Source organism: Chrysemys picta, chromosome 5 (assembly GCF_011386835.1).
Source record: "Chrysemys picta bellii isolate R12L10 chromosome 5, ASM1138683v2, whole genome shotgun sequence".
NCBI classification, from domain to species: domain Eukaryota; kingdom Metazoa; phylum Chordata; order Testudines; family Emydidae; genus Chrysemys; species Chrysemys picta.
In genome coordinates, this window is record NC_088795.1 from 97,500,729 (window position 1) to 97,525,158 (window position 24,430).

A 24,430-nucleotide genomic window follows, 5' to 3' on the forward strand; every position below is an offset into this window, starting at 1 on the left:
CATCATCATGTTCTCATTATGCCTCTGGCATTTAGTGCAGCGACGAAACTCCTCCACTCCTGTCTGTTTCTGGCAAGTCTTTCAATGGTTTTTCAGCTCAGCTTCCACAGCTCTTTGCCATGTTGCTTTCAGGTAGCCTCGTTTTCACTTGCCTTCAGGTATCCATCTTATTGCTACTCTGGTGATGCAATCAGTTTCCATCTGAAGCACATGGCCAATTCATCTCCAGTGTCTCCTGGCAATGATGGTACTCACATCCTCTTGGCTGCATTGTGTCAATGGATCTTGGTTTGAGATTGTTCTGGGCCAGAAGATACGGAGGATTTTTCTGAGGCAGGTTTTATGGAATGTGTGTCTATGAAAATACAGCTTGCTCCTGAGATCTTTTCCCTCAATTCATCACTAGATGTCAGGGGAGAGCTCATTCAAACCCTTCTTACATCAGTCTAGGATGATCACACATCGGGCTGGTCTACACTGGGGGGGGGGGGGATATCGATCTAAGATACGCAACTTCAGCTATGCAAATAGCGTAGCTGAAGTCAAAGTATATTAGATCGAATTACCTGGGGTCCACACGGCGTGGGATCGATGGCCGCGGCTCCCCCGTCGACTGCGCTACCGCCGCTCGCTCTGGTGGAGTTCCGGAGTTGACGGTGAGTGCGTTCGGGGATCGATATATTAACAAGATGCGATATATCGATCCTGGATAAATCGATTGCTACCCGCCGATACAGCAGGTAGTGAAGACGTACCCATAGTTTCATAGCGCCATAGGGCCTAAAGGGGCCATCAGACTCTCTGAGCTGTGGCGCAAACGTGACCTCTGGATACCACATGCCATTATATTTCTCCAAAGTACCCCTATGTTAAGCCCAAAGACATCAGTTAGACCAAAACTTTCAGTCCTCTGGAAACTAAATATTGTGTGCCACAGCAGAGAACAAGAGAGACCAAGATACCACCTAATGTCAGAGACCACTGCACTCTTGCATCGAAGCTTAGTGTTCCTGATGCTGTTGAATTGCCAAGAAATCTAGAGGGAGGTTAAACACCGTTCTTATTCTGAAGATTGTTAAATTAGTTAGTGTGCCTTGCATGTAAGAGGTATACGCTGTCATTCCCCCCCAGCCTCTTTATATTGATTTTTACTGTCCCGATTCAAAATTTCCAGTGTCATTAATGTTAGTTCATAAGCCTTAATACAGCTTTGTTTATTTTATTTATGAAGCTTCTTGATTATTTAAGTAGATGACATTATGCTCTCTAAAGTGTAATTTAGGTGCAAATTAAAATGCCAAAATATAGTATTGGTCTACATTAGAGGTACAAAAGCAAACATTTGTATGTCAGAAAATTCCAAAAGTTATGTTTTCTCCACTATACTAACTGAGCCATGTTTGTACATCCTATATATTTTATAGTATGTTTTCATAATCATTAAGTACAACCCCAAATAGCCAAATGTCTCAATGAACATTTAAAACGTTTGGATAATTGGAAGCTGCCCTGTCAATCTCTTAAAGTTTATTAGGATTTTTCAACCCTGAATTTAACCATCAAAACTTGCTGGGGCAGCTTCCATGATTACGGAAAGCCAGCAGCGTATGCAAAACTCTTTGCTTTTGTAGTTTAGGATTGAGTTGTATATTAGCTCTGTTCCTGCAAGCTCTTAAGTTTCATAGGATTTATCGAAGGTCTGCAAGACGAGAGCTCTACATCTTGGAGGACATATTGAATCTTTGGATAACTGAGCTTTTGGATATAAATATCTTTTCACATTTAAAGCTTGCATGTACAATTTGGGGGTTGGCAAAAAGAGGGCTAGGGAACATTAGAGGAGTAATATGATCCTTTTTGCTGTTAGGAAAGGCCAGAGGAAACGTAACTATTTTTAAAAATTTTAATGTATACATTTTAACTTTTTAAAGCTCCCACGTTTTGGGTAAATCGGTATCTGCTCCTTTAGTTCCCTTTAGCTCCTTATTGATGAGTGAGGAGAAAAAGACCTTGTTACTGCTGATATTGAATAAGAAAACAAGTCAGGATGCAGACAAGAATCTGTCACATTTCTCCAGCGACCCATCACTCCTCGGTACAAGAAATCCAGGCCAGAATGGCTGTAGAAGATGATTGTTGGAATTATTTGAAATTATTAATATGGGAGCCACCAAACACTAATTTAACCATAAATTCTTCATTAAATCCAAAGGCTTATACAATTGCTCTACACACGCCAAAAAAGCTAAAATAATAAGCAATTTACTACATCCAAACAATAACAAAATATTTATAAACATTTGACCACGATACTTACAAATGGGCTAAATCCAGGGATGCTTAGACCTATATTGGTCAACATTATTAATGAGCTCTTTAAGAGTTTACTTTTTATACCCTTTAACAAACAAGTGATGTCACTGACAGTTACTGACTTCAGGTAAAAAACAATTTGAGACAGTTCACCCTTATTTCCAGTCTTAATCCAGATAAGATGTACAACCTCCTTTCTTCCCAAGGCCTTTCTTCCTTATTTCTTCCCCTCCTTCCTGCTGACCAACAGCTTTTTCATTGCACCTGCGTTCACATAGGAAATAACAATGCTGTGTGAGGCAGGAAGGTCCATGTTGGCTCCTTTTGAGATTTTTTTTTTTTGTCTTATTGAAAACCACCTGCAGTCACCTCTGTCAGAGTCCTCCTTTTTAGAAACATCCCCTTATTTCATTAGTTATTCTTTGAAGCAGTCAGCCTCCCTGCTTCATTCCTTTTGGCCTTATAATTCATTATTTTCAAGGCCTTCCTTCTACTTGCCAGTCAGAGCCTTTCTTTACAACACATTTATATTTTCTTAACCAAATTTAAGCTAACTTTAATTCTATACTTATCCTACAATGATGAAGGGATTAAATCCACATCTGCTGCCATCCAGGGAGGCAGCCTAAGCTCAGCCTCTGTGCTAAGTATCTGTACAAATGAGGCTCAGACATCAGCCCTCTCTGTCCCTCCTACCACATCTGCTAACATCAGTGAACCCCCACACAGTAAGGAACAGAAAGATATCTGTTCCCAGCAGAGCTCCTTTCCTCCTGGTTGGGAAATAAAAAAGAAAACTGCCCTCAGAATAAGCCTCTCACCCATTTGCAAGAGGCTAAAGAGTGACTAATCTCAGGGAAAGTCCACTTTTCCTTTGCAGGGGGTAGAAGTTGAGCTCCTCCTGGACCCCTAGCAAGGGGAGGGATTAGAGATGATGGCCATGGAGAGAGAGGACTAGATGAGCTTACAAAAGTAAAAAGGGCTTGATTTGAAGGGAACTTTCTTCTTGCCTCCACTCCCCAACACACAAAAAGAGGGCACTGGTTGTGCTGGGAATAGCTGTCCCTCTGCAAAGTGGGTCAGTGATGCATATGATACAGTAGTAAAAGCAACTGCCTCCATGACTGATGTCCACAACCACAACTGAGACTTTTAACAGACGCTCATAGAGAGGTTTGAGGCAAAGATGAAAAACATTCTCTCCAAAGTAAATGTTCCAGTATCAAGATGACACTATCCTCTACAGTATGTCATACATCTCTCAACTTCTTCCTCCAGTAGAAGAGGCAGGGAAAAGGCACCAGCCAAGAAGCTGGGTAGGACCAATCAACAATTATTATTATTGTAATTATTTTATTTATTTATTATTTATTTGCATTGCAGTAGCACTTAGGGGTGCCAGCCAAGGTTAGGACCCTTGTATGCTAGGTTTTATACAAATACACAGTAAAGACAGTCCCTTCCCCAAAGACCTCATTGTTATGACACGACACAACAGGTGTGTGAAACAAATAGAGGGAGGTGGTTCATGAAGTAACTGTAAAGCAAGCAAATTATTGTACATTGAGTAGAAGTCTTATTCAAGCAATATAAACCATTCAGCTGAAGTGATATTCCTTTTGGACCTATTCATCCTACTGATCTATCAGAAGGAACACTACAGCATACAGAGGAGGTCTTTGGGGAAAGGACTGTCTTTACTGTGTATTTGTATAAAGTGTAATATAGGGTGACACCACTATGACTTTACCAAGTAATAAGATAAATTGAAGTAGTTCAAGATTGGTTTGCACTGGTGCAGTAGGTTAGCATCAGGGATTTGCTCCCATTTCACTATATTGATGTAGCTATGCTGGTACAAATATTCCCAGTGTAGATGAACCCTTAATACTGTCTTGTATTCTTGAAGCAAGGTGCTTTTGTGACATGCACCAGTGAGTTTTTCTTTTATCTGTTTATTCATAGTAAATTTAGCTTTTTAATTACATATTGTTAGCACTACCCAGAAATGAGTAATTTCTAATTATGGATTGCTATTCTTACTGTCTGTTTACTATTTTAGGTTTAAGAACTCTCTGTTTTGCTGTTACTGAGTTATCAGAAAGCGAATATCAAGAGTGGCTAGATGTCTATCATCGAGCGTCAACATCTATGCAAAACAGAGCACTGAAGCTTGAGGAGAGTTATGAACTAGTTGAAAAAGTAAGTGAAGATGTCTGGTTTTAGTTATGTTCTTGTCATTTAATACATGAAGTTTGAATCTTCATTTTGGGGTAAGACTTAGACCAATTAATTTTATTTATATAGTGTGTTTACTGTAGTCTTCAAAGTTTAATTCAGAACATCATCTAATGAAGTAAAGTTTAATTCTAAAGACTTTATACACTAAATGGCAAGCAGGTTAACAATAAAAAGTATTCTTGAGCTGTACATTTTCAAGAATTTACAAAAGCAAATACTGTGTTGATATATTTAATCATCTCTTTTTAATTTATAGCAGAAGTCAACATAATTGTGTTTTTATGAGTAATAATTATCTTTCTTTTCTATACTCTCTCTGTAATATCAGGACATAGTGTCACTTTCTGAAGTGATGTAGCACACTGTACGATCTTTCCTCAGCTGCCTGTAATTTGTCTTACGGGGTCTACTAGTACCATCACATATTGTCTAACATGATACATATGTTTGGCACGCCAATTTTTAATTAATTAGGCTAGCCTCTAGATTTTTATATGCTAATTACATGGTGTCCATCTATTTATACTTTATAACATTTCAGTCAAACCTAGGTGCTAGTTTTGCCTGCTCATTTCTCACTAATAATGGAATTTTCAAAAGCAGCTAATCAACTTTAGAACACAAGTCCCACTGAAAGTCAAACATTGTCTAGGGGCCTGATCCAGCTCCTAGTAGAGGCAATGGGAGTTTATCCTGTGACCTCCTAAGGTGGGTTTTTTTTAATTGCACATAAAGGAACTAAATGCTCAGCTCCCCAAGGCATTTTTGAAAATGCTATCCCCACACACCATATTAACCCCTCCAACTCTCCATGGCATTTCTTTACATAAAAGTGGAAGGTGGAAGCAAGTATGCATCCCATTGTGTTTTGCTAGTAAATGTCTTTCACATTCCTATTTGCAGTGTTGTAGCCGTGTTGGTCCCAGGATATTAAAGAGATGAGGTAGGGGAAGTGATATCTTTTATTAGACCAATTTTTGTTGGTGAAAGAGACGAGCTTTTCAGGTAAGAGAGCTCTGTGTAGCTTGAAAGCTTGTCTTTTTCACCAACAAAAGTTGGTTCAGTAAAAGATACTGTCTCACCCACCTTGTCTTGTTCATAGTAGGATACAACCACTACCAATTCACATTACTGCCTATTGTCAGCTTGGGGGGGTTACCAAGTGCATGGCATTGGTAGCAGTTTACCTCCTCAAAAGGAATGTGCGTGTATTTCCTTACCCAGACAACTGTCTGGTTCAAGGCTACTCCAGACCTCCATTTATCAAACACTGCATCTCTTCAATGTACTGGACCAATTTTATCATCTGTCTAAAGGATAGAATTCATTGAGGCAATCCTGGATTTCAAATCTGCCAGGATATTCCTGCCTTTTTCCAGATCTCAGGCTTTATGAAACCTATGCGTGTCCCTCAAAAAGTATCCTCAGAGTACTGTAAGGGATTGCCTCAGGATCCTAGGTCACATGGCAGCATGTCTCCCTTCAGACTAGAGTACACGTCAGCACGTTGCAGACATGATTCAACTCAATATATCGACCTGAACAAGACAACCTGTTATTGTCTCTGAACTGGTGAATAAGCTAGTCCAACATGTGTAGAGGAGTTACTTTCTCACTTCCTCTCCCAATCATTACTCTGGTAACAGATGCCTCAGCCATGGGATAGGGAGCGCATCTGAGTGCCCTCCAGATGCAAGAGTTGCGGTCCAAGGCCATGCGCCACATAAACATTTTGGAGTTGGGAGCGATATTTCATTCATGCCAGCGGTTCCAGTCTCATATTCAAGGCAAGGTGGTCCAGGTTCTCACCAACAACACTGCAGCAGTATTTTATGTGAACAAGCAAGGTGATGCTAGGTCCAACAGCCTTTAGCGGGGCAGTCAAGTTATGGAACTGGTGTATCGATCCTTCAGCTTAGACCATGAATGATCTCTCAACATGACCATTCTGGCTTGGGTGTTTCACATAGGGATTTTCCAGCTATGGATTATTTGTGACCCAGACGAACAGGAAGTTCCTTGTTTCTGCTCCAGAGCATGTCACAACCAAGGGTCAGTATTGGCCACTCTTCTGTTTCTGTGGGACAGAGACCTGCTCTATATGTTCCCTCCAATGTCTCTGCTTCCCATGGTCATTATCAAATTCAAATAAGATCGTGGCAGAAGCTTCCTTATAGCTCCATCCTGGCCAAGACAGACCTGGTATTCTGACCTCTACAATCTGTCCTCTCTGGAGTCCTCTGAGGAGATAAGTAACCATTTTTTTCTTTTTAACCACTGAAGGTGCAGTGAGCTTAAGTCACATACATTGTCCTCAAAACTTTCCTTGTTGGTTTCTTTATTTTAACTCTGCTATTTGGGTGGGGGTGAGAGGGCTGTATTTTCTTTGTAGTTAAATTTAAAGGAATTGGTACCTGTTAGGCACAAATATTGTCTGTATGACCCATAGGAGTGGAAGGGCCACACTCACTCCTACTGGTGGGGGAAGCTCCTCAGACCCAGTCAACCAAGTCTGACAATGTACAACTCCATTATTAACTTTGAACATCCACTAACCTAACCTGACTCTGTGCCCCATTAAAGCAGCCTTCGTTTCCCAGTCTTATTTGGATGAGTATGGTGCTGTTCAGTGCACAATGCCAGCCAGCATCAAGGTCCCCGGATCCTTCTGGGTTGACCTGATTTGGTGCTGAGGTCCAGGCACCATTGGCATTGCCCTGACGCCCCCAGATCCCTCTTGCTTGATCTAATTCAGCACCAACATCCCAGCATTGTTGATAGCTCCCAGGTCCCCAAATACCTCTGGGTTCACCTATAGAGTGCCTAAAACTGGTGCTATTGACACAGAACCAAAGTCCCTGCATCCCAAGGGGTTGATTGAATTGAATGCTGGCTTCCTGGCACTATCACTTCAATGCCAAGGTTCCTGTGTGTCCCAGAGTTGACCTAATTCCATGCCGACATCCTGCCACTGTCTAATTAACACTGATATACATGAATCCTTACAAGTTGGCCTGGTAAGATGCTGAGGTTCTGACACCATAGACATGCAGATCCATCCAGACCTATTGAGTCCAGTTCCAATTTGTCCACATGTTTCTCAAAGTGTGGCCTCCAGAACTGAGCACAGTATTTCAGTTGAGACCTCAGTAGTGCTGAGCAGAGTGGGACAATTACCTCCCATGTCTTAGATATGACGTTCCTGTTAATACCCATGTGATGAAGTGGACTAGGGCCAAAGGTCCCTGCTGGAGGCCTCAGGGTTCTGCCACACCCATCCCAGGAAAGGAGAAGTGGAGAGGTCCTCCAAGCAGGCTAGAGTGGCTGCAGGGGAGTCAGACAATCAGGGCCCAGGAGGGCCATATAAAAGAAGCTGCAGAACGGAGCAGAAGTTAATAGCTGCTTGGAGCTAGAAAAGAAAGGACTGCATACTTGGCTGGCTGAGGGAAATGCAACACAACGGACAGCTAAGTGGGGGCAGGGACAGGGGGAGCAAGAGGCTCCTGGTTGGCTGTTAGAACTGAGCCAAAGAGTTTGCTAGCAAGACCGGGAGAGCAATGAAGTAGCTCCTGGCTGGCTACAGACACTGAGTAAGGACTGAGCCTGGGGAGGGCCGCAGGAAGATAGTGTCTCCAGGGAGGAAGCCCTGGGGATACAGCCCCATACCTGGGCTGGATTGATTTAAAGCCTGTGGACACACCCACCCAGAGGGGGCACTTGCAAGAAGTAGGTGCTGACCCCATTACAATGCCACAGAATATTAGCCTTTTTTTGCAACTGCATCACTTTGTTGGCTCATATTTAATTTGTGATCCACTATAACTCTTCAATCCTTTTCAGTAGTATTATCTGGCCAGTTATTCCCCATTATGTATTTGTGCGTGGGATTTTTCCATCCTAACTGTAGTACTCTATTGGATTTCATCTTGTTGATTTCAGACCAATTCTCCAATTTATCAAGGTCATTTTGAATTCTGATCCTGTCTTCCAAAGTGCTTGCAAACCAGCTTGGTGTCATCCTCATAAGTTACAAGCACACTCTCTATTCCATTATCCAAGTCATTAGTGAAAATATTGAAAAGTACCAGACCTAGCACAGGCCCTTGGGGAACCCCACTGGATACATCCTCATAGTTTGAAATTGAACCATTGATAATAACTCTTTAAATATGTTTTTTTTTTCAGTCAGTTTTGCACCAACCTCAAAGTAATTTCACCTAAACCACATTTCCCTTGTTTACTTATTAGAATGTGGGACTGTGTCAAAAGCCTAACTAAAAATCAAGATATATCACATCTGCTTCTTCAAAATCATAAACCCATCTGCCAAAATCACAAATGGCTTATTTTGGCCTCAGTCTGGCATTATGTAAAGGGAGTATGTCCAGACCAGGCTTCTTTATTACCAAGGAGAATACCCATTGTCACCAGTCCTGCTTCAGGGTGAAATAAGACCCTTTGCCAATAACAAGCTCCCATTTCTTGGACAGGAATCAGGAATTACATTATGTGTCCCCTCTGATTCCATAGGATCAGAAGATCTGACTGACCTGTAGACACACATGGCAAAGATATTGTCATTGTCATAGCCATAACCAGGTCTTACAAGTTTGATTCAAACATCCTAGTTCTGATGATAGCACCACTTTCCAAATTACTAAAACAACAAGGAGTCTGGTGGCACCTTGAAGGTGCCACCAGACTCCTTGTTGTTTTTGTAGATACAGACTAACACGGCTACCCCCTGATACTTGAGTCCAAATTATTGGAATTTTGTCCTAAAGTTGGGAATAAGAATTTACCTCCTGAATTGTCTCAGGTTGACACGCTTGATGAGAGTTCTGACATGCTTGATGAGAGTGTTTCTCAGAAGTCTAGTGGGTTTTCTTTTAATTGGAAAGCAAGAGTTTTTGACCAAACAAAACCCTCTTGTGTTTAACCTTGCCATCTTTTACACTTTGAACATTCAGAGCCATGTTATGTGTTCGTGCAGGCTGCATGGGTTGTGACTTCAGCTTTCATCTTCACGTGCTCAGAGCAAAAGTCCTCCCTCACCTTGCAATATCCTAGTTCATGGAAGGATTGCTCCATGTACCACTAGGCTTACATCAGGTAATTGCTTTGCCTTCATGGCTGCACCAAAGGAATATGGATTGTGAATTATGGTTGTGCTGTGAGTACCACAGGAAGGATATACCCTTTTATCTGCCCTAGGGGTATTTCCTGTGGTGCACCTATCTCTCTTGATTTGGGGTTGGAGTCTTGCTTCTCAAAGCTCTTGGAATCTCTGGTCTGATAAATGTCAGAATATCATCTGTGCCATTTGTCAGAGGGTAGCTGCACCTCTGACTTTTTCATGTCTTCTTTGCAGACACTCCACACAGGCTCATACCTTTAAACATCCCCTTTCTCAGGGCAGGAACACACATTCTTCTTCCTTCATACTGGAGATTTAGGCTGCAATTCCATTGCAATTCACTGTGATTATCCCAGCAGATCTTACTTTAGTGTAGAACCTGCATTTCTGCAGTCTTCCAGTACTATGGCATAGTTTACCAATGATCAGACAGCTTTCACAAAGCACAGTATATTTAAGACAAAAGCGTATCAATCAGTAAACAGTATACTCACATGCTAAGCTTACCAGGTATTACCTATCATCCACATGGGATCCTGGTAGGTCCATACACAAGTCTGTCTGTTTTTTATTTCAGAATCTTGTGACCCTCTGAGTCATCTCAAGCTGAGCTTTTATACAGTTTGGGGCTTTTGTTTTCTGGCCCTCCTTAACCCAGTCAAAACCATTATATGCAATTTCCCATTGGGAGATGGTACTTCTCCAGTGCTGTTTTCTCCAGGGATTTGCATTAATTACCCTCCAGTGATTTTAGTTCCTGCAGGAAGCTCTGTAACCCTTCTCCATGGAATACAATTCCTAATTTGCAAAGATAAATATCATTTATAGATAAAATAGTCTGAGGTTTTCATGCTTGCAAGCTCTCAGATCTGCCAAACCATACACCCAAGAGAATATTTGTTGCATCAATAACTACTGCCTGGACTTACTGAGATACAGGCAAAATAGCCAGTCTTCTATGAACTAGTCCATATGGTATATTTGATCAGTCAGTGTCCTAAAATCACTATTTCTGGTCTCGCGTCATTTCTGTTGTCATGTCAAACAGACCAGCAGCCTGTATGCATTTTCCCAAGTATCTTTTATAACCTTATTAAGACTTGCCAGGCGCTCATTCACTTGCATATATCAAAAGTTATTCAACTAGTCTGAAGACTGCATCCATTTCAGGCCTTTTGTTTTCTTTGTAGAGTTTTCAAAGCTGTTGCTTAAAGTTGTATATGTATTTACTTAAAAATAATTGTTCCTCACTGAGGTCTGATGTGGGAAACTGAAATTGCGGTCACTTCCAATGTAATCTAGTGCTTGTGCCTGTTGTGGAAGTTTTGCAGTCCTTTTCACCTAGAATTTCTTCCTAAGGGCTTGTACTGATCATGCTTCTCTCTCACAGAAAAGACTATGCCGAGGGCACTCTGGGGGGGGGGGGGGGAGGGGTTACTTACTAGTTAGTGTTGTTCTTTGAGTGTGTTTCCTCTGCATACTCACACTCCTTGCCTTCTTTCCCCGCTGCTTTGAAATTTCAGGAAGACCATTCTGAAGTTAGGGAAGGAGCTAAAGGGTGGTTTTATACACATGGAATCCTCTGTGAGGGGGAAGGAGAAGCAGCCCCAGCTATCAGTGCTCACTAGAAAAATTTGTTAGCTTGACACCAGAGGCATTATAACCCACAAGTGGGAATATGTAGAGGAACCATTTTCAGAAAACCAGGATTACTAGTAAGTAATCCCTCCTTTTTAAAATAATGTTATGATACACCAGCTGGCATGCTTCTGGTGCTAAAAATATTTCCATGAATTGTTTTTGCTGAAATTCCCAAAATTGGAACTATTTTATTATAGGGATTTTATCAAGATTCAGTATAAATTATGTCATTGCCTTTAGTGTAGTCATCTATGTAAAGTAATGTTAATAATTAAATTAAGTCTAGTGTAATTGTTCAAACCATGTGTACAGAAATACAGAGTTCAAATCCTGTCACTAGTGTTCACAGTGGAGTTGAAACTGTGGTTATCGTTCAGGAGCCTAATCTTAAAATAAATTATACTAAGGCTAAAAGAAAGCATATAGATGTTTCTAGAAAAATCAATCAGTTATATATTACTAGGTTTCTAAGCTGTATTGTAGCATTGCATAGACCTTTTCCATAGAAATTTAGAGCATAGGAAGAAAAAAGAATAAAAGAAATAGCAATACTATAGTTAGTGTTGAGATGGTATTGCAGTTCTAAAACCCCATTTTCAGTAACATCACGTTTAAATATAAATTGTTCATGTTTGGTCTGTTCCCCAAAGCAGCTGTTCTTTCAAAGTCTGATGAAAATGCATTCAATCATTTTGTAATAATACATAATGTATGTGTAAAAAAGTATGTTTTGCAGAGAGAGTGTTTTTTTAGTTACTAATAGGGAACAATAGAGTACTACCAAGGTCACCAAGCACAAAACCAAAGTGAAAATTTTACGAATACTGCAAGATTTAATGCTAAGGTGTTTAATAAAAATAAATTTAAAGCAACAAGCTAAAGCAACAAAATGCAGAATATAAACATTTTCTTAAATAGTTGTTGTCAATAGAGTTTCCAGAATTTATTAACAAGAAGACAAAGGACCCAATTTTCAGAGGTGCTGAGGACCCATAATTCTATCTGGGGAATTCTAAACCATGGGAATTGAGGGTGCTTAGTACCTCTACAAATTGTCTCTGTCTCTCTTAATTATTGTGCCATCCCTTCTTCTCAGCATTGACTGGGCTCAAATAGGACAGTTGCACTTGGAAACATTAGAAGAAAGAAAGTGGGGTTGGAGTACAGTAGTAAAACCAGAAACTTCTTAGTGCTAATCCCTTCTTTTACATTCATACCCTCTGTGGCCTTTGACAAGTCACTTAGGCCCAAATTTTTAAAAGTGACCTCTGACTTCCATGCCTCAAGTTTTGGATGCACAACCAGAGGCAGTAAGGTGGAGGATGTTCCATGTATTATGAGGGCAGCATTGAAGAAGCCCCAAAAGGTGGGAGAGGAATTGGATGAAGAAAGAAGGATCTGGTGCTAGAAGAGCAATATCTAAACATCTACTAGGGATAAACATTTTAATATCAGCAGTTGTGGACAGCATACACCCAAAAGTCTGTAGAGAGTTATCTGAGGAGATCACTGTTCATGTCAATTTTTAATAAAACTTGGAATACTGGGGAAATTCCAAAAGACTGCCAATATTCTAAAGGGCTAAAGAGATTACCCAGGGAATTATAGGCCAGTTAGCTTGACATCCATCACGTGCAAAATAATGGAAAGCTGATACAGTATTCAATCAGTAAAGAATTAAAGGATGGGAATATAATTAATCCCAATCAACATGGGTTTCTTGAAAATAGGTCTTGTCAGACAAACCTAATTTCATATTTTTGAGATTGCGAATTTGGTGGATACAGGTAACTTCATAGATATAATATATTTAGACTTATGTTTGGCATTTGACTTAGTACTGGACAACACTGTTAAAAAATTAGCAATATACAAGCACACATTAAATGGATTAGGAACTGGCTATCTGACAGATCTCAAAAAGTCAATCAAGGGTTCCACAAGGGCAAGTTCTAGGCCCAATGTTATCAAATATTTTTATCAGTGGTCTGGAGGCAAATTAAATCCCTGTTGATAACATCTGTGGATAATACAAAGATTGGCAGAATGGTAAATGATGAGGGCAGACTAGTCACACACAGTGACCTGGATTGCTTGGTAAAATGGGCCGATTCAAACAAAATTCATGATCCTAGATGTAGGATCAAAGAATGCAGGCCATACGTATAGAATGGGGGACTGTACCTTGGAAAGCAGTGACTCTGAAAAGGATATAAGGGTCACAGTGCACAAACAGAACATGAGCTCCCAGTGCAAAGCTGTGGCCACAAGGTCTAATGCAATCCTTGCATGTAGAAATAGGGAAGTATGTGGAAACAATGTTATTCTTACATGTGGCATTGATGAGACTGGTTCTGAAATAGTGCACCTAGTTCCAGGGCCACAGTTTTAGAAGGATATTTGAAATATTGGAGAAGGTGCAGAGAAACACCACAACAATTATTTAAGGGCTGGGGGAAAATGCCTTACAATGAGAGATTTGAAGAGCTCAATCTGTTTAGTTTATCAAAACGATAAGAGTGAGAGATGAAATGATTATGGTGTATAAGTACCTTCACTTGAGAAGATATGAGCTAAGTTAAAGCCAGACAAATTCAAATTAGAAATAAAGCATAGTTTAACAGTGAGGGTGCTTAACCATTGGAACAAACTACCAAAGGAAGTGGTGGATTCTCCATCTCTAGAAGTCTTAAGATCAAGACTGAAAGCCTTTCTGAAAGATATACTTTAGTCAGGCACAATTTATTCAGCTCAGTACATGGCTAACTGGGTGAAATTCTATGGTCCATGTTATACAAATCAGACTAGATGATCTAGCCTATAAAGACTGAAAAGGGAAGCTTTCAAGACTCACCAACATAGTCTGGAAAATCCTTGTTCTTTAAACCAAGGTGATCAATACAGTTTAAGAGATATGTGTGAAGAGTTCAGAAAAGTAAATGTTAAAATTACTGTTTCTGGAAAAAATTGGAGATTTCAGTAGCTAAACTTCAATTTGAAGTCCTTTTAATTATGTCTTTAATTCTGCGTTTTCACAGAATCTTCAACTGCTTGGAGCTACAGCCATTGAAGACAAGCTGCAAGACAAAGTGCCTGAAACCATAGAAACTCTAATGAAAGCAGACATCAAAATTTGGATTCTTACTGGAGACAAACAAGAGACTGCTATTAACATTGGTATTGTATTTGATTTTTGAGGTGTAGTTAGATCTTTTTAAGAATCTTGTGATAAAAGCCATCCAAGATGTAAAGGAATTAGAGCAAAAATGCTTTCAGACAAGCGGGGTATATTGTCGAGGTAACAGTATCATGTGGCACTCCAGGATTTAAGTGCTAGCTGATTATGCAGTATTTTGAGAAAAAAAGCTTAAGACCAATTTATTTCATAGTACAACGTTAATTTAGAATTTTCTGGCTTTCCTCTGCTTGTTCACTTAAAAAGTAGTTCTTGAATGATTTATTTGTTTGCTCCATAAATAATTGATACCTATCTATAGTCGAATCCACCTTAACAAAACTTTGGTCCTGGAAGTTCCTAACATTTTTAAATTATTTCTTTCTGAGGTTTTATTTGGAAGATGCTGCTGCAAAGTGTGACCACCCTCAAACCACAGAACTCCTGCAAAGCATTTTATTGAACTCCCACCAAAAAGATAAATAGAAATAGTTCACATTTTCCTTCCAGCTCTATAAGAAGATAAATTTTAAAAAGCAGATGAAATACAGATGGATGGCACAGGGTTTTAATTTTTTTAAAGCATTTTGAAGTAGATATGTATTCTTATGGTGTGGATCACATGGGGCATTCTCATATGGAGGTGTTCTGGAGGCATCAATACAGTGCGCCTCATCTTCCAAACACTTTACTCAGGCATATAGGCTCAATGATATTAATGGAACTAGTTGTGGGAGTAAACTTACACATGTGCATAGATGTTTGCCAGCTCAGACCCAAAAAGAACAAAAACAAGTTTGTCACTGAATCAGCAAGCTTGGTATTCCTAGTATTGTTACATGATTGTTATTTTTCTTATAATATTAAAGTGTTCTAGCTAGACTATTTCCGTTCCTTGTTCCTAAAAGGTTATCATAGTAGAATGCCAAGTCAATACTAATATGAATGTGAAATGTCACATACATGTTATGGATATTTTATTGGGAATTTTCATAAATCCTGTAAGAATCATTTATCTAGTGAAAATATAGTTCTGTTCAAGTGATAACATCATAAGAACAGGATGAAAATATTATCAGACCAAATATTGCTGGTTGGAATTATTTTTACATTTTGTATTCCAAAAAGTTGCCTTTCTTTTCTTGTGATAAATACTGTAAAGAATAGGCCAGACTTTTTCTTAAGCACACACAGTTGTGTACAATACATTACCATGTGTCGAACATACAAGCACAAATATCCTATCTGCATGCACACCTTAGGAGTTTGCACACACACCCAACGTGGCTATTTATGCATACAAGCACCTGAATTGCACACTCCCATTGTTTTTGTACATGGAAGTTACGGGATTTTATAAATATTTGTGCACAATTACATACTAGCTATGATAATCTTAGCAAAATGACTGTGCTAATGTGTTAGATGTTGAACGTTTTTCAAAATTTCATCTTTAGTTTAAAGAGGAAATATTTGGTTAAATTATCAATGTTCTAGAGTAGAGCAGTTATTTGTAACATTTTTTTTAACAGGTCACTCGTGTAAACTTTTGAAAAAGAACATGGGACTCATTGTTATCAATGAAGGGTCTCTTGATGTAAGTAAAATCTGCAAATTCTTCAACATGAAAAATAATGATTAAAAGCCCCATTAAAACATTGTTTTATTTTACTTAAAATATCCAGATATCTGTAAAATATATTTCCTTTGCGAGAGAAGCAACTTTAGCATCTATTACTTTAGTCTAATGTAGCAAACTGTTAGAAACTATTAAAACTAATAGTTTAATTCCTTTTCTTATTTTATTGAGTTTTTGGTCAGCTAGCCAAAATAATTTGCTGCTTATTATGCATCAGGAAAGCTGCATAATAAAAGGATTGGGCCATAGTGCTGCTGAATGGCTAGAGCTAATTCATGTCTGTTTTTATACGGAATATTTAATATTTGGTAAAGCACTAATTAGTGCCTGTGTATGGTATGCATCAAACATTATTGTTAAAAAAACTCAAATGACTAAGTAAATATTGAAATGTCAACAGCAAGAATTTGATTTACCAACTTTATCAATCATTTTAATCTCTTAAACTTGAGTAAGTGATTGGGCCATATTTACCCCTTTTATAATCCGATGCAGATCCACTGACCTGTGCCAGATATGTACTTTGAAATCCATGTGTAATAATAGTGTCAGTTACCATTTTCTATACCTCAGATTTACTGCATGCAACCTTTCTAACAATGTGATTAAGTGTAGGAGAGATAAAAATGTTGTGTTAGCTCATAAGAAACCCCCCAAAAAGGTTTTGATCCCTATGAGCTATTTTTTGCCCTTTAGAATTCTAAACAACATACCATATTTCATAAATGACAGAAAAGGGTCTTTAGATCAGGAAAGATTATGACATTAAGTGGGAACATCTCCTGGGGCTGAGCAGGATAAGGAATGGAAAAATCATATCCCTCTAAGGGATCCCTGAGTAAAATTAAAACCAGAGAATGAAAAGAAATCTCTTTTGCATGAAAGTTACCTTTGCCCCAAAAGACTTAAAGGGAAAACCCCGAAAGTATTAAGATTAATTCACCATATAGTTCTGTTCAGATCACTTGAAGTTGAATCCGAGGAGGGGATTATAGGAGTATGAGAGGTGAGTTGGGTAAAGGCAGAGGGAAACTGAGGGAGAAGGAGTTAATAAACAGAAGAGAGGAGAGTGAGAAGCATAACAAGCAGGGCAGCATGATGTTTGGTAGCTGAGGGTTTTAGTGATGGTGTATAGGGGCTGGATGAAAAACACCCAACACCCAGTGAAAAAGCCAAGAAATTAGAAGATAAAAAATTCAGAGTCCATGTTTGAGACTTGAGTGACGGCTATGTCAAGAGACTGTGAAGGCTCCTCCGACCAGTTATTCTTATTATTTCCCCATGTGTTGCTGGCCCTGGTGCTGCAGAATGGAAGACTCCTCTGAGTCCAGTAACAATGAGACCTGTGTGAAGGAGCACAGAAACTGCTGCCTGGCACAGCAGGGGTTAAAGAAAACATGTGGGCTCAGCCAGCCCCACCCCAATATACCTGCAGCCAATGCCAGGCCTGGAGGGGAGAGAAAAGAAGGGAGCCTGGCTCAGTTGGGGGCTGATTGGCGAGGAGGCAAGAGCTCTCTGTTCTCCTACCTGAAGGGACGGATCAGTGATCTGCCAGCCAACGCAGCCACTGGAGACAAATAAGCCTTTCCCTGCCAAGAGGAGCTTGCTTACTGTGGGATAATTGAACTAGTGGAGCCACACCACAGATTAAAGAGACTTTAATAGGAAGTCACCCATGGAAATGGGTCTTCAACCCTCCTATTCCCCCCCCACCCGGCAGAGAGGCAGACCCATCAACCCCTGTTTAGGGGCTGAACCACACAGGACCCTGGGGAGGATCTGGGTCCCCCTCCAACTGCTCTGACCAGCGAGCTAGCCACTAGACCACGTAGCCACCAAAGGCGCAATCACAACTGGTGGAGAATGCGGGCAGTGCCCTGGTCCCTGCTGTAGGGAATTTAAATAGAAACAAACAAACAAAAGGAAAGCCTTTGAATGGAGATGGAACAGCTATTGAAATGGATGGCTGAGCAAAACACTCCTGCACCAGATGGCCATGCAGCAGCAGCATTTAATTCATGAATTGACAAGCCCAGCAGCAGCAGCAGCTGGTCCACCATGTGGCCTCCATATTGTGACCCAGTGCTCCAGCAGAGCCAACTAACTATCAGGCTTACCAAGATGGGGCCTGATGATGATCTTGAGGCTTTCTTAGAAACTTTTGAGCCGGGCCGCCCAAAGGATTCAGGGGGCCTGGGGCAAAGCCCTTCCATAAAAAAAAGTTGCAATACTATAGCATACTATATTCTCGTGGGGGCCTCTGCGGGGCCCGGGGCCTGGGGCAAATTGCCCCACTTGCCCCTCCCCCCTGGGCAGCCCTGCTTTTGAGCGAGTAGCTGTGGTAGCTCAGTGGTCCCGAGACCAATGGGGTTCAGTGCTGGCCCTGTACTTAACCAGGATAACACAGACCACATATTGTGCTTTAGACCCTGCTGCCGCCAAGGAATATGCCCTGGTTAAGGCCACAATCCTCGATGCCTTAGACATCTCGGAGAAGACATTCAATCAATGCTTCCGGGAGGAATGGTACCCACCATGAGCCCGACTCCGCCTGTCCACCCAGAAGCTGCGGAACATATGCTAGAGATGGCTCAAGCCAGAGGCGAAGTCAGGAGCGCAGTTTCGCTGAACTGGTCCCACTAAAGCAATTTGTCCAGATCTTTCTCCCTGGGGGAAGAGAGTGGGTGTTGCAGCACCATCTGGAGACCATGATGGACACCATCCAGCTCACTGAGAATTACCTAGCTTCCAAGTCCTCTGTGATGACGACCCCCCACCCCAGGGATCGGTTGGGACCAAGAGCTCCATACCACAGTCCAGGTAGAAGAATGGACCATAGATACGACTTAAGGGGAAGAGGCAGATTGTCTGAGGTCTTTTCTTCCCTCACAAAGGCCTTTTGTTGAAGATACATAGTCCCGTACATCCTACTCAGAATGAGTAGTGAGTTCTGCAGTATTAATTGCACAAGCACTTATCAATATGCAAGCATGTTCCAAACTGATGTTTGCTTTTGGTAGAGTTATATTCAGAAAAGTGACTCCATAGCACCACTGTATTCTTCATGTTTTCTCTCAGAGAGATTTTTCAAACAGATTTTCACATAGAATCTGAATTTATATGTGAAAACTGGCCAGTTGTACATCTGCCTAATTTCACTGCATAAGTCATTTTTCCAAAAGTAGATAGTGTTCATCAAACTGTGTGCTCAAATTTAGCGGTAGTTTATAAAATTTTAGCTCTGTCAGTGATGTGCTGCCAATGTTTCAAGTTGCTCTCTTAGAAATCTACTGCTTCAATTGATGGTGCATGTGATATTCCCTGAGTAAAATATGTTCCACTACTGCCTATGGTTTTTATCTGGGTGACTTGACGTGATCAGATGTATCAAGCAGTCTCCCCTGGCTACTATGCTTGGTCAAGCCAGTACTGGATTTTCAAAGTCTGTGGGATGGGAATGAGTAGGCACACCGTTACTGGGAAGGAAAGAAGTGGGCTACAGTGTTTGCAGAACGCTGATTCAGTGCAGCAGGAGTTTGGCCCCAGCTCTTCCCTTCCTTGCACTGCTAGCGGAAGGCTGTGAGGACTACAGCCTTCATTTCCTATGTGTTCCTACTGGTGCTGGTGAAGAACACAAGAGGGGAGTTGCCTTTGCATCAGCTGCCAAAGCAATGGTGAATGCACCTGCTGCATGGTGACTGCCTCTGCAGAGCAGCAACTGGCTCAGTTCCAGCCTTCAAGGAAAGCTACGTTATTTACACGCAAAGCTGGCCTTAATGTTTTTGTGAAGACTTGTGAAACAATTGTTAGCCAACAGGCAAAAAAAACAACAACCCCAAACTCTGATTGCTGTCCTCCATTTTCACACCAATATATATAAGGCCAACCTAAGGGATTTGGGCAGCGTTAGCAAAATGGTTCTTTAGGATACATCCCAAACTTAACTTTCTCATTTTACATAAAATTTGGGATGTGAGAGGACCTGAAGGTACTACTGGCCTCCTAATTCTGAAGTGAAGCCCAGGTTTTTTTGGTCCTTTCAACCCTACTGATTGGTTTATTTTAGTTTAGAATTTCAAGATTATCTCCACAAAGGTAGAAAATTACTTTAAAAAAATGTAAACAGACTTCTCTTTGGGTTCAAAAGCCAGCTCTCTTAAAGAGCTCACATGACAATGCTGCATGTCATTAATGTGCTGTGGTTGTTTGTTTCAGTAATTCTACTTAATTTGTTGATACAAACAGCTTTTAATCTTTGTAATGGGGTGCACTCAGCTCTTGCGAGTGCCTCCTAGCCAAGTGTATGCATGCCTTCATTTTTTTCTCAATTTTCTCCACTTCTGGCGCCCCCTGTTGGCCGCTGCGCTTGTCAGGAGGGTCGTTGGTGACCCAGCCCTCCAGCCAAGTTACACTCTGTCCATGTGCGAAACAAAAAAATCCCTTCCGGGGTACACAAACCAAAATGTCCCCAATATCCTGCAGCCATCCCCGGGCTCAGTCTTCTAAAACAGTCCAACAGGGCCCGTCATAGGACCCTCAGTTGGTATGTCCTTCTCTGCTGCAGACTGAACTCACTCTGGCCCTGCAGTTCCTTTATTATGGGCCTGCTGGGTGCTGATTGGCTGTTTCCTGCAGCCTCTCCCCTTGGCTGCTTCTCCTGCAGCCACTGTAGCCCTCTTGGACAACCTCTCTACTGCTCCTTTCCTGGGATGGGTGTGGCAGGACCCTGAGGCCTCCAGCAGGGGGCCTCTGGGTCTAGTCCACCTTGTCACACTCCTGTTATCACTGCAGAGTCTGAATAGCTATGGAAAAGCATGCTGGATTCAATTCTGCCTCGCTCATCTATACCAAAATGATCAGATAAGCTTCAGTTGTACAATACTTATCACTGGTGTTGGTGCAGCAGCAGGAAAAAATACAGGTTGATTCTCCTAACTGCCATCTTCTGCATAGTTAACCTGAGATTTGAAAATCTTCTTTCGTATTGGATACTTCCCTGTGTTATCATGAGTACAAAATCACTTTTTGTAGTACAACAGTTTAAAAGCCCCTCAAAAAAATTGGAAAATCTCCCCATAGGGAAGGTATTTTTTAAAACTCTTTTAGAATGCCTAAAAGTAGTTGACAGTTTTGCTAAGTTTGCAATGAGAGTTTTTAAGGATAATTTAGAGAATCTATTTATGCTTCTTGTACTACGAACAACAATGGAAGTTGAGGTGAAAAGTAAACTTTGTAATCAATATCAGAGTCTTACAACAAGTAGAGTCAAAAGTTAAATGAATCATGTGTGCAGAGGTTAGAAATAGCCATAATACACAGTATCTTGCAGTGTTTGTTAATCAAGAGCACATTTTTTGAAAAAACAACTGTTCAGTGAATAAAATACGCTATTGTAATTGTAAGTCTTTATTTTATAAATTATTTCCTAGACTTTCATTTTTATGTAACTGTAATGTTAACAGAGGAGAATCTACCATACTAAACATTTTAAGAATATGTATAGCCATGGCACAATATTACTATCTGGAGGGTGTAATTGTAGACAAAAAGAGAGGTCTACCTTCCGTTGCAATTTCAACAGAGGAAGAGGAGACTAGGAAATTAAAAGGAAAAATTCCAATCTTAAAAAATAACCCCCATCATCTTCCATCTGAGAAAGAGAATCCGGAAAACTTTGTAAGGCACCGGAGGCAATGTGGGCAAAAAATATGTATTCTGGAAAAAAGGGTTGGGGCAGATCCTAGGATGCTAGTCCCATTAAGCCCGTTTAAAAGTATATTTAAAAATTACTTCTGCTCAGTATTTGTATGTTAGATTGTCATATTTATATAAATCATTGAAATGATCCCATGACCATGTTGAATTTAACATGTCCCAGGCTAAATAGGGTGGGATTATTGTGAAGACTGTCTTCCCAAGAGGAAAAAATACAGAAACTATATTCCTGAGGAGCAGCCCTCATGGAGTGTATATTTTCCTCAAGTCAAACTTTCTATACAGCAAAGGTATAAATAAGTTTCTCTGTTCCTGTCGACCTCCAAAAGCCTTCTTTGCAGCTGGGCTTTCAAGCATAAAACAGGAGAAAGAGAGGGTAATTGTGGCTTTCTGAAGGCCACACAAAGAACAAGAGTTACTGTAAATATTTAATCTCCATTTCTCCTTCATGATACTGCTTTCATAGAGCCCCACTGTAGGAGATTAGGTCTCAGCAACCTTCCTGAAGAAGTGGACTGAGAATTCCTGCTATTTAAAACAGTGATAGAAGTATTGCCCTCCCAAAACAAACATCTGCTGTTGATGCTGTGTTCAGAGAATAGGGATTTGTGAGGCTGTGAACCAAAATCTTCATAGCAGCCCTAAAGATTTCAGTTACGGGCTTATCATAGATACATGTAATAAAAAATTGTGTCCCTTTAAGTAACTGACACCTGAGGTGATACTCAGGCATGGGAACATCAAATACTTCATACTGTGACCAGATGCATAATATTATCCACTTAGTCTCCAAAGGCATAAATAGTCCATTTGATTTTTTTCTAAACAGCTTAGATATAAGTAGTAGCTAACAGCTCTTTTATCATTCGTGGTATGTAGATTTAACTATCTTGAAAGGTTTCTAATTTTTTTTAATGTGGTAGCATAATTAAGCCTTTCTGGATTGCAACATGACTGCTTTGATGTCCTGGGACAAGGGATAGGGCATTCTGCCCTAAAGCCTAGCAACCCTGCTGATGTATGAAGAGAATTAAGAGCCTGATGCATTGAGAAGAAATTAAAAAAAGATTTAAATAAGCCCTTTCTCCCAGTGTAGTAGAAAGACATTAGATACATACAATGAGTGAGTTAAGTCTTGCCTTCAGTCCCTCACAACATCAGACACTCTTTAGATTTGTAGCAAACAAGCCCATGTTGATGCCCCATCTCGCTGTCTGGAGTGGCTCATGATCATGTGTACCCACCTCAGGACAGACTGTCAGAAAAAAGGGCAGAACCCCCATATTGATGATGTGTTCTATAATTAGATTTCACCAAGCCAGTAACAAATGTGAACTCCTGGATCACTATACCAGTCTTACCATGGAGTCTCAGACAGCCCAATCAAACTCTCCAGTCTATCTTAATACCCAGACAAACTGGACTTTGTGATAATAGGTCACTTAAGCCAAAAATCACACTACATTAGGTTGCTCCCAGTCCCAAGAGACCAATCACTTACCCCAGCTCAATTGCTACTCTAGATCTTACACAAAAGACCTCACTGGTAGCCAATTCTATAGTAAACTAACTAAAGGTTTATTAGCTAAGAAAAGGAGTGAGAGTTATTGAGAGGTTGAAGCAGGCAAAATATATGTATAGGTGAGCCACAGTCTATAATTCCAAATGATGGCAGTGATGTAATAAACTACCAGTTTCCCAAAAGTCTCTCAGGACTACCCAGAATAACTCTGGAGATCTCTGTCTTCTTGTTCAGTTGTTCCACCCTGTTAGAATCCAAACAGTCCAGAGATGAAGGATCTTTCCCTGAATCCATACTTATAGCTTCTTCTCACAGAAAGCAAGCTGACAGGGTCACTACCCATGTGGGCCTTTCCTTTGATGACAGAACGTGAGGAATCTATTTATAGTCTTTGACCACACAATGACCACTTGCTTTGAAATTAGCACTTTCCTGTTAAAGTTCTTCATTTGCATTCCACAAGGCTTCTTCATTGTTTGATGGGTTATTTAGTTACAGCGGTATGCACAATGCAAATATTTGCTACTCCATTATAACAGGATACACATAAGTAAAAATAATGTATGTAATATTCCATTCATTTTCAAGAAGTTTAAACACCAAACCCTCTTATACATTTAACAATTACTTTGATTTATACTAATATACAAGTGAATTGACCTGGGTCTTCAGCATGAGCAAACCCCTTACAAATATCATACAACCACAGAGGGTTTGAGTGACCACTTATGTGAACCACTCCAACGCCAACATTCCAACTCAGATTGTTGGCAATGGTATCTTTTTTAAACATGCACCATGGAGGTATAAATAAAGGTCACTTCATTCCAGATGCATCATTCACACAGATCGATAACCTCCTGATATAACACAAGTTGGCTGAGATCCTCCCTGTCCAGGAAATACATTGAGACTATAATATCAGTGAAAATCTTTAGAAGATCCCCTCTGATCTATGGGAGAAAGGATTTGAAAGGCAGCCTGATAGCCCTGGGCTCTAGCAAATTTATTTATTCTTGATTCCTGCAGTCTTCAAATACCTCAACA

The 24,430-nt window shown here is 40.4% G+C and overlaps 1 protein-coding gene across 7 annotated transcripts in view; it reads left to right on the forward strand.

Moving 5' to 3' along the window:
• Positions 1 to 24,430, forward strand: part of ATP8A1 (ATPase phospholipid transporting 8A1) — a 267,308-nt gene that overhangs the window by 153,713 nt on the left and 89,165 nt on the right. For all 7 annotated transcript variants that reach the window (XM_042841789.2, XM_005300615.5, XM_008170556.4 and 4 more), the window contains 3 exons: positions 4,376 to 4,515; positions 14,371 to 14,509; positions 16,040 to 16,104. In XM_042841789.2, coding sequence (XP_042697723.1) covers positions 4,376 to 4,515; positions 14,371 to 14,509; positions 16,040 to 16,104 — 344 coding nt within the window. The remainder of the gene's footprint in view (positions 1 to 4,375; positions 4,516 to 14,370; positions 14,510 to 16,039; positions 16,105 to 24,430) is intronic.